The sequence below is a fragment of the Mauremys reevesii genome, unplaced genomic scaffold (genome assembly GCF_016161935.1).
Source record: "Mauremys reevesii isolate NIE-2019 unplaced genomic scaffold, ASM1616193v1 Contig69, whole genome shotgun sequence".
NCBI lineage: Eukaryota > Metazoa > Chordata > Testudines > Geoemydidae > Mauremys > Mauremys reevesii.
The window spans coordinates 214708-226342 of NW_024100883.1; the positions used below are offsets into that span (position 1 = coordinate 214708).

Here is an 11635-nt window from a genome sequence, read left to right on the forward strand (position 1 = left end):
TGGATTTTTACACATGTGAAGATTCCAATTCTCTAAATACCTGCAGGTTTTAGGACCATAATGTACGTACATGGAACATGCTGGGGTACCCTTAGGGGGTGAGGTAGAATTTTTAGACTGTCTCTTACCCATTTTCCACTTACACACACAGAGAGGGTACCCTGTCCGCGCTAGCGGCTCATAAACTAAGAATCTCTCCCTACAGAACAGTCACACAGGGGAGACTAACAAGGATGACTGACTCTCCTACATCCCCTTTCAGCAAAGAGCGTCGGCTAGTCTCTGAGAGACACAGCGCCGTATACTCTAACTGCATCCAATGAGATGATCAGACTGTCAGTAGCCCACACGGAAAGGAAGGGGGGCGAGGGAAGATGGGTTCACACATTCCTAGACCCAGGCAGCTTCCTCGCCGGACGATGCCAGGCTGAGTCAGCCCACCGTGGGTCGGATCTCCTAAAGATCCGCTAGTTACTGGGCTTGCGTTAGACTACTCCTGATCATTAGCAATCGCTTCACAGAGTAATCTGGGCGTCTTCCAGCAACGAACACTCACACAGGTATACACACACACACACACACCAAGGCCATTGTTTCCTATTGCCACGATGCATCTTATCTTGCTGCACAGTCAATAAATTCAAATGGCATGAGCCCAGCAGAGACAGACATTCCCACGGACAGTTCTCCTCCCAGTGCAGCTCTGGGGCATATGATGAGGGATTTTTACAAGAGCTCTACATACAAACAGCTTCAGAAGCTACCCATTCGCTGACAAAACAGAAGTAATTGAAGGATCATGGTGTAATTAAGTGATCCTTCTGGTGGCCACCTTTCCTGGCTCTCTAACTGATACTGAGGCCAGTCTACTGTACAAAATCTTTTCAGTTTACTTTTAGTCAATGGATCTGATTCAAACACTCTCCAATTCATCAGAATGCATTCTAAGGGTGTACACCATACACTGCCTGTACTCTGTTCCTGCCCCATACCATGGGCTTGCCCTTGACCCACTATAGAACGCTCTCTTGTCTAGTGGGAATTACAACGGCTGGGCGTCCCCAGCCTCAGGCAAAAGTCCACACCACTGGACTGTTCCTACCTTATCCACAGGACCGGTTCCTCACCGTCGCCCGCAGATGCTTCTCCACTATCTGAGTGCGTTGCACCGTTGTGTCCTCCAAGGTCAGCCTGACGCGTCTCTGCCGAGGCCCCCGGTAAAGGCACCGGTGCGCGCTGGGCATTGGCTGTGACCTTCGTCCACTGGCCATTGGAGGAGTCCGGGCAAGGCACAATTTTGCCTCGAGCCCACCCAGGGACGCCAAAACTGTTGCCGGCTCAAAGAGCCCGAGGCGGAGCAACAGCAGGGTTCGTTGCCCGGTGTGCGTCGCACTAATTATCACACCAGGGTGGAGAAGCAAAACCAGGTTTATTTGTGCACAAAGAAAGGTGCCAGGGAGAAAAGCATTCTCAAATCCTGCACACCCGCTCACAGGCGGGGTTCCAACATTTATACCCCCCTTGTTTGTGTAAGCCTTTTGTTCGGTTTTCCCCCTCACCCCTCCCTTCCCAGCAGCAGCTACATTAGGCATTACATTTCAGCGTGTTAGAAAAGGTTCTCATGCACAAGCTTATCTGTGGCCTTGACAGAACAAACGCATACAGATTTTCCTTCCCCCTCTCCCCCTCCTCCCCGCCGCTTCTGCTGTTTCAAACTCCTACATTTGCAAGCGGAGATTGCTGACAGCTACACATTTTGCTTGCAGTCTTTTAGCATCTTAGGCTGGTTAAAGTTCACAGCATGTAAGAACTTTGGTTCACTTCAGGCCCAAAGTCACAACTTTGGTTTACTCAGGCCTAGTGGCACCAACACCTGTGTGTAGAGATTCAGGGAGATTGAATCTGTGTTCCCCAGGGAAAGTTTGGGGAACAGGCAGTGTGTCAGACACTTAGAAAACTGACTGGTGGCAGCGTATCAGATCTAAACTAGGATTTTAGTTTAGGGGAGTCCATGCAGGTCCCCATCTGGTGAACCCAAAAGCTCCAAGTGGGGGAGAAACCTATGACAAATCTATAAGCCTATTACATTAAATACTTCAATTTATAAGAAAAGAGATATTTATACAAACAAGCAGATTAAACCTTAGGGCTACACTCCCCCTTTGACATGGTGGTTTGCACCAATGAACCCCATCACATAGATCGGACTTAGTATCAGCCCAAATTCAGTGCACCAGGAATGATAGATACAAAGCACCAGACACACAACGGGTTGGTTCGTGCACTGAAGGACACTGGGAGTGTTATGTAGAGAGACGTAGGGGTGCACAAAGAATCACAGGGAGTCGGTTCATTTCCTAGCAGCGGCATTGAGTAGCAAGCGCCATTGAGCTTTGAATTTCCTGTGTTCCTTCCACCCTGCCCAGACCCGAAATGTGGCACCCTGGGTGTGACAAGGACCCAGACTGAGGCCCACACAAACATTATCCTTGCAGGGGACTCTAGAGAGATTTGTAGATTATCTGGCCAGGAGGGACCATTGTGATCATCTGCTCTGACCTCCTGCATTGCACAGGCCGTAGAACTGCCCTGGATCAATTCCTGTTTGAACTAGAGCAGAGCTTTGGGAAAAACATCCCATGTTGACTGAAACATGGCCAGTGATGGAGACACACCATGATCCTTTTTCAGCTGTTCCAATGGTCAATTACCCTCAGATAAATTTCCACTTTGTCTCTACTCTCAGTTTGTCTGCCTTCAACGTCCAGCCACTGACTCTTGTTCGACCTTTGCCTGCTAGATGGAAGAGCTCACTCTTCGCAAGTTCCTGTTCCCCATGGTAAGTGCTGGTAGAACGCAATCATATCACTCCGGAACCTTCTCCTCATTAAGAGACTGGGCTCTTTGAGTAACTGGCCCCTGAGAAAGGCCTGGCTCCTGCACAGACGAGCTTTACGCCTGCTGTCCAGAGTCCCACACTCTGGGGCCCAGTCCAGCCTATTCCCCGGGGCTTCACCCCACTCAAAAACACACACACTGTACACACACTGTGCACACAGTCTCACACCCCATGCACACACACACACTGTGCACACACACATGCGTACCCCCTGCACATGGCCCCACACAGCCCTTACCGCACGCCCCGCTGCCTGCTCTGCTGTGAGAACCCCCACTCCTGGGCTGCTCACACACAGCCTCTGCCATGTAAACTGCTCCTTGGATTGTGAAACCAAATGACATTAGCTGATATCTCCAGCCCCAGACACTCCTTCTTGCAGTGTCCAGTTATGCCCACTGGATGCTGCAAGCTTATATGAGTTCATCAATTGAACAAAGAAATTGATATGTGCCAGGTTTGTTATCCCAAGGGGAGTCTCTGAAAATGCTTCAAACCAAACGCACTGCTACAGCTAGAAAAAACAAACAGATTGATTAACTACACAGATAGATTTTAAGTGATTATAAGTCAAAGCACAAGTCAGATTTAGTCAAATGAAATAAAAGCCAAACGCATTCTGAGCTGCTCTTAACCCTTTCAGTGCCCTTACAAACTTAGCTGCGTCTCACCACAGGCTGGCTGGTTGCCCTTCAGCCCGGCTCACCCCTTTGACCAGCACTTCAGTCGCTTGGTGGTGGTGTCCGTAGATGGAGGTGGAAGAGAGAGGAAGAACAGGGCAAATGTCTCTCTCTTTTATCATGTTCTTTCTTCCCTCTTGGCTTTGCCCTTCCCCCGTCAGAGTCAGGTGAGCATTACCTCATCGCAGTCCCACACTGACCCAGGGAAGGGGGGTGACTCACTCGAGAGTCCAACAGACCCTTTGTTGTTGCCTGGGCCAGTGTCCTTTGTTCCTGTAAGGCTGGGCTGGGTTTGTCCCATACATGCCCTGATGAGGTGTGTCATAAACAGACAGTTAAGGGTTAATGCCTCTTTTACCTGTAAAGGGTTAAGAAGTTCACCTAGCCTAGCTGACACCTGATCAGAGGGACCAATGGGGGAACAAGATGTTTCAAAAGGAAGGAGGGTTTTTTCCTTTGTTAGTTTTCAGTTTCAGCCGGAGCGAAAAAGATCAAGGAACCAGCCTCTTATCAGAGTAGTACGTTTTAGAAGGGAATAAATAGGTTTATGTTTATTTCTTTGTAATCTGTCTGTGCAATTAGAGGTAGAATCAAATTGGGTATTGGGGTATTTTTTTCTGTAACTAAATTTGTGCCCAGGGAAACATCCTCTGTGTTTTGAATCTGTTGTCTGTGAGAGGAGCTGGTATGCTAATCTCTCCCAGAGAGTTTTCTTTTACCTTTCTTTTCTTTAATTTAAAGCCTTTTTTCTTAATACCTCATTGATTTTTCCTTGTTTTTAGATCCAAGTGGGTTGGATCTGGATCCACCAGGAGTTGGTGGGAGAAAGGAGGGGGGATGGTTAATTTCTCCTTCTTTTAAGATCCAAGAGGTTTGGATCTGTGTTCACCAGGAAATTGGTGAAGTTTCTCAAGGCTACCCAGGGAAGGGAGTGCTTGGGGGTGGTGGCAGCCAGACCAGATCTAAGCTGGTAATTGAGCTTAGAGCTTCTCATGCAGGTCCCCCACATCTGTACCCTAAAGTTCAGAGTGGGGAAGGAACCTTGACAAGGTGACACTGCCTTTCTGTTTTTGGGGAGTTTTTGTCTGGGCTTCTTTTAATCCATAGAATCATAGTATATCAGGGTTGGAAGGGACCTCAGGAGGTATCTAGTCCCACCCCCTGCTCAAAGCAGGACCAACACTAACTAAATCATCCCAGCCAGGGCTTTGTGAAGCTGGGCCTGTGACAGTGCACCCCATAAGGCTTTTTTCAGAGTTCCTTCCCCACTCTGAACTCTGGGGTACAGATGTGGGGACCCACATGAAAGATTCCCTAAGATTATTTTTACCAGCTTAGATTAAAAAAAATTTCAAGGCACAAATTCCACCTCGTCCTTGAACAGTATGCTGCCACCACCAAGTGAGTTAGACAAAGAATCAGGGAAAGGACCACTTGGAGTCCTATTCCCCCAAAATATTCCCCCAAGCTCTGTACCCCTTTTCCTGGGGAGGCTTGAGAATAATATCCTCACCAATTGGTGCAGGTGAACACAGACTCAACCCCTTGGATCTTAAGAACAATGAAAAATCAATCCGGTTCTTAAGAGAAGAATTTATTTAAAAAAAGATAAAAGAATCACCTCTGTAAAATCAGGATGGAAGGTAACTTTACGGGGTAACAAAAAGATTCAAAGCACAGAGGATTCCCCGCCCCCCAGGAAAAACTTTAAAGTTACAAAAACAGGGATAAACCTCCCTCTTAGCACAGGGAAAATTCACAAGCTAAAACAAAAGATACTCTAACGCATTTCCTTGCTATTACTTACTATTTCTGTAACATTAGATGTATTATTTCAGTGTGCACACACACAGCACAAAAACAAAGCCTCCCCCCTTGCCCTCCCAGATTTGAAAGTATCTTCTTTCCCCATTGGTCCTTCTGGTCAGGTGTGATAGGGAAAATATCCCCCCCACCCCGCTTATAGGCCCAGAATTTTGAGCGTACCTTAACCCCCCTTGCCTCGCAGGCCCAAGGCCTGTAGCTAGAACAATTGCTGTATAAGAGCAAAAGGTTTAAACTTCTGCTAAACTTGTTTATCTGTACAAGGGGCATTGGGGAAGCAAGAAACCAGGAAAAGGGGAACTAGGGAGAGGGACAAAAGAGGGCCCCATATGTGCCAGCTCAGCTTGTGCCAATTAGAATGTGGCAAGAGCCTTTGCACAATGTAACCGCAAGATAGGGGTCGTTAAGACAGTGAGACCACCAACTTGACTGCCAAAGAACAATAACAGGAAAACCTAAAATGGAAAATAGTGAGGTGACTTGCTTGTTTGCAAAATATTAAGTCCAAATAAGGCAATGTATCAAATTATAGTTTGCGGTTTTAGCCTTTATAAGCTTGATGAAATTTGTAAAGGGTAGAGCAGCATGGGGCCATGCTGACTCTCTCTGCATATATGCTTGTATGAAATAAAGGTGCCTCAGGCTGTCTGATCTAAAATCAAGAGTGTGGCCAATTTTCCACAACAGGTGCCAACCAGTTTATCTGAAATTCTTAACCCTTTACAGATAAGGAGGGATTTTATGCTATCCTTACCTGTATATTTATGACACACACCCCAAATCACAGACGGTGCTGGACAGCCTGTTCCACACTGGCTGTGATTTCTTCCTGGAGCTCTAGGAGAAAACAGAATTAATAAGACACATACTCCTCTAGATATATTACTGATTATAGAAAACCTAACAATATTTTCCACATTTCAAGGATGATTTTAACCAGTTGATTCTGGGAAACTTTCACAGGACAAGTATCAGAGGGGTAGCCGTGTTAGTCTGGTTCTGTAAAAGCAGTAAAGAATCCTGTGGCACCTGTTAGTCTATAAGGTGCCACAGGATTCTTTACTGCTTTTCCAAAATGAAAGTGGCATCATGGTCACTAAATGGTGGACTGAGAACTGGTCCTGTCGAATGCTGGAGGAGTGGGCCCAGGCAATATGGAAAAAAAATACATACATAGAATCATAGAATCTTAGAATATCAGGGTTGGAAGGGACCTCAGGAGGTATCTAGTCCAACCCCCTGCTCAAAGCAGGACCAACCCCAACTAAATCATCCCAGCCAGGGCTTTGTCAAGCCTTCCCATAAAAACCTCTAAGGAAGGAGATTCCACCACCTCCCTAGGGAACCCATTCCAGCACTTCACCACCCTCCTAGTGAAAACATTTTTCCTAATATCCAACCTAAACCTCCCCCACTGCAACTTGAGACCATTGCTCCTTGTTCTGTCATCTGCTACCACTGACAACAGTCTAGATCCATCCGCCTTGGAACCCCCTTTCATGTAGTTGAAAGCTATCAAATCCCCCCTCATTCTTTATTTCTGAAGACTAAATAATCCAGTTCCCTCAGCCTCTCCTCATAAGTCATGTGCTCCAGCCCCCTAATCAGTTTTGCTGCCCTCTGCTGGACTCTTTCCAATTTTTCCACATCCTCCTTGTAGTGTGGGGCCCAAAACTGGACACAGTACTCCAGATGAGGCCTCACCAATGTTGAAGAGGGGAATTATCACGTCCCTCAATCTGCTGGCAATGCCCCTACTTATACAGCCCAAAACGCTGTTAGACTTCTCAGCAACAAGGGCACACACTACATAGGGAAAGGTGGAATTGTTATCCATGTGTTGATCGTGTCAGACATCCACCAGGGAGTGATGATTGATGATCTCTCTGAGGATGTCTTTGGCGGCCTGGCTGCATTAAAATTTCCACTGCAGGCCCAGGCACTAGTAAGGATCCAAAGTGCCAAGGAAGGCAGATGCCTATTGATAGAAACACACCCACTCTGGGTCTGAATTCAGGGGAAGACATTGCATAGATTCAATGTCAGCCCATCCACACAGGCCTGTAGGTGCAGCAGGTGACCTGGGATGGCCTCAGCAACTCCCATCATCTCAAGCTGTAAGTAAGGGGAGAACAGGGTGGCCACCCCAGCCAAATGAGCGCTGAAGTGTCTAAAATATAACCCGTCCCCCCACTTTGGCCTCCAACTAGTCTTGGCAGCTGGATCCATGTTGATTTCCATCAGGCAAACCACAGAGTACCCTACATCACAAAGAAAGGACAGCACCTGGTGACTGTGGAGAACCACCCCAGAGCCATTGGTGTTCAGTGTTGAAAAGATGATTGGCTTCACCTTAACGGGCTGAGGAGGATCCTCATGGGCAGGAGGATCTCCAGCCAGCCTTGCAACAATCGCTGACTAACCTGAAAGGTTTTTCCCAGAAGTTGTGGGCCCACTGGTAGACCAGGATGTCCTGCCTCCTGGTTCCCTTCCACTCCTCCAAAACAGCTCTCGTGGCCCAGAAGACGAGACTGAAGTCTCCCCAATGCTGGAGAGGGAGTTTCACCTTACCCGTGAAATCACAGGTGTCCACCAGAAATCAATGAGGCTCATCCAGCAGCACAGTGGGGGATGGTGTCAAGGACCTGTTATGACCCTGTGGCCCATGGAGATGGGCAAAGATAGCAGTTTTCAGGCATCTAAAAGGGTGTCATCAGGAGGAGGGAGAAAACTGGTTCACCTTAGCCTCTAAGGATAGAACAAGAAGCAATGGGCTTAAACTGCAGCAAGGGAGGTTTAGGTTGGACATTAGGAAAAAGTTCCTAACTGTCAGGGTGGTTAAACACTGGAATAAATTGCCTAGAGAGGTTGCAGAATCTCCATCTCTGGAGATATTTAAGAGTAGGTTAGATAAATGTCTATCAGGGATGGTCTAGACAATATTTGGTCCTGCCATGAGGGCAGGGGACTGGATTCGATGGCCTCTCGAGGTCTCTTCCAGTCCTAGAGTCTATGAATCTATGAATCTATGAAAGAGAGATCAAACCACCAGTTTGGTGTCTGTACCGGAGGTGCCGCGCAACCCATCTCTATCTCCAGAAAGGGAAAGGAGGTGCAGGGAAGAGAGCAGCCCCTAAAGGGTCAGGGAGGGGAGACAAAAAAGACCCCCCCTGAGGTTTGCCCAAAGACAGGGGAAATGAGACAACTCCTGGATGGCAGCAGCATGGAAGATGGAGAGGACAAAAATGAGTAGGGTTTCATTCTCCCTTCCCCCCACAGCTCCTGCCTCTGCTCTGTGGCTGTGGCTAGGGCTGGGGGCAGCCTGAACTGAGGGCTTCTTCTGCCGCTGCAGCCAGGCAGCCTGGGCTCTTCTCCTCCCCCCACAGCTCCTACTGGGGTTGGAGGCTTGAACTCCTGCCAGATGAAGCTGAGGCGGCCTGGGCTCAGGGCTTCTGCCCCTTCGGCCGAGCTTCTCCATGTGAATCAGATGAGGATTGGCATGTTCGGTTCATTCCCTCTGAAGCACCTGACATTGGGCACTCTCAGAACACAGGCTACTGGGCTGCATGGACCACTGGTTTTACCCAGTATGGCTGTCATCAACAGACAGTCCAGGGTTAATTCCTCTTTTACCTATAAAGGGTTAAGAAGTTCACCTAGCCTAGCTGACACCTGACCAGAGGAACCAATGGCAGGACAAGCTGTTTTCAAAGAGGGAGGAGGGAAATCAGATTTTTGTCTGTTCAGAAAAGTTTGTGCCAGAGTAAAGGATCCAGGAATCAGCCATCTAACATTTCTCAGAAATAGTAAGTGGTTAGAAAATGAATGTATTAGATTATGGTTATTTCCTTTTGTGACTTCGTTTTGCATAGGACGGAGAATCAAATTGGGTGTCTTTGTGTAACTAAGGTTTTTTCCCGGAAGGACATCCTCTGTGGGCTGAATCTGTTGTCTGTGACAGTAGCTTGCATGCTAATCTCACAGAGGTATTCCTTTCACCCTTTTTCTCTAATTAAAAGTTCTCTGTTAAGAACCTGATTGATTTTTCCTTGTTTTAAGATCAAAGGGTTTTTTGGATCTGGGATCACCAGGAATTGGCGGGAGGTGAATCAGTCTCAATCCTGCCAGGAAAAGGGGGATAAAAACTGAGGAAATAATTTGGGGGAAGGCAGAGTTCCAAGTGGCTCTCCCCTAAGATTTGGAAGATGCTTGGTGGTGGCAGCTTGCTGGTAAATAAACTTAGAGGTTATCTCATGCAGGTCCCCACATCTGTGCCCTAAAGTTCAGAGTGGGGGTGACACCTTGACAATGGCCATTCTGATCTCCTCATTTAGACCAAGATGTATCTTCCTCCTGCAGTAAAACACTATACCCCACTCCCCTCCCAGAGCTCAGATAGATCCCAGGAGTCCTGACGGGTTCTCTCTCTCCACAGAGTTGGTAACAAATTACGAATCAACATTAACCAGTGCCCCTTACGTGACTTGCCATAAGATGTGACATCACATTGGTTTTAGAGATGACTGGGTCATAGCTGACAAGGGGACAGGAAGACAGGAACAAGTGACAGGGGCAGGGCCTTGGGGAGAAGACACACAGCAGGGTCGAGGCTTAACAGAAGAGATGGGGCAAGATTCCAATTTCAGGGAACCATCTACCAGCAATTAGAAAGGTGGCCACCCAGTGTAGTGTGCATAGACTGACTCCCCAGTTCATCACATTGACACAGCACAGTCAGGACAGGGAAGGGTTTAATGTCTCTCTGTCTGTCCAGGAAGTGATTCAGGGAAGAGGCCCCAACACCATGCACCAGCCAGCTCTGCACAGAGCTCAATGTGAGAGCCAGAGCACAAGGAGGAAACATTTAGATCTTTTTATGAGTAAAGAGCTGGAGCAGCTTGCCCCGGATCTGTTTGGTCCTCACCCCATAAATGATGGGGTGCAGAACAGGGGGGACGAGGTGGTACACACAGGTAATGAGAATGAGGACATACAGTGGTACATTGTGACCAAACCGCAGCATGAGAGAGGAGAATAAATCTGGGATGTACAAAGCTGAAATGGCACAAAGATGAGAGATGCAGGTCCCAAAAGTTTTGAGCCGGGCATCCTTTGTGGGGAGGTGGAAGATGGCCCGGAGGATCAGAGTATAGGACACGGTGATAAAAACCACGTCCATTCCGATCATAGAGAGAAGATCAAACAGTCCATAGTAACTATTGACGCGGATGTCAGCGCAGGCCACTTTCACCACAGCCATATGCCGACAATAGAAGTGGGGGATGATGTTGGTTCTGCAATATGGCCACTGCCTTATCAGGACGGGCAAGGGCAATATGAGCAAACCACTGCGCAGCACCACGGCCAGGCCTATCTTGGCCACAACAGAGTTCGTCAGGATGGTGGAATGTCTCAGGGGATGGCAGATGGCCACGTAGCGATCCAAAGCCATAGCCACGAGGATTCCAGACTCCATCCCTGAGAGGCAGTGAACAAAGTACATCTGGGTGAGGCAGGCACTGAAACTGATCTCCCTGGAATTGAACCAGAAGATGCTCAGCATTTTGGGTACAGTGGATGTGGACATGACCAGGTCAGTGACAGCCAGCATGCAAAGGAAATAGAACATGGGCTCATGGAGGCTCGGCTCCCTCTTCACGATGAACAGGATGGTGAAGTTCCCCAACACGGCTATGGCGTACACAGCACAGAAGGGGATGGAGATCCAGATATGGGCAGCCTCCAGGCCAGGAATGCCCAGCAGGATGAAGGTGGAGGGGTTGGTGAAGTCGGTTGTGTTAGAATCTGACATGGTGTAGGGGAGAAAGTATCCAACTCTGAGGCATAAGGGTGTCTTCTGCATTTACCGTATGCTCCCCTGACTTCCTGTGTGTTCCCAGGATCTCGGGTGATAGTCGCAGTAGAAATGCCTGCACGGAGAGACAACGTTAATATGAGACACTGCATGCAGTAGTGGAGGCTGTTCTCATGGGAGAAGCAGATTGAGCACTCTTCACACACTGAAAAATGACATTTTCATTATTCAGAGAGAATAACTATGAACAATAACCCTACTAAATCCAATACATATTTTGTTGTGCTCCCTGCATTAATCATTCCTACACTTTGTGGTGGGGGAACCTTAAGAGGCACCAGCAGGAAACACAAGTGTGGATACTGGTTATCCATCATTGTTCCTTAAAGCAATGAGAGCCAGGCTAGGGAGTCCATG

The 11635-nt window shown here is 48.0% G+C and overlaps 1 protein-coding gene across 1 annotated transcript; it reads right to left on the reverse strand.

The window, feature by feature from the left end:
* Positions 1–10267: 10267 nt before the first annotated feature.
* On the reverse strand, positions 10268–11215 carry LOC120394590 (olfactory receptor 51E1-like). The gene has a single exon (XM_039518817.1). It carries the CDS (start codon positions 11213–11215, stop codon positions 10268–10270), a length of 948 nt encoding a protein of 315 aa, XP_039374751.1.
* Between the last annotated feature and the right edge of the window lie 420 nt (positions 11216–11635).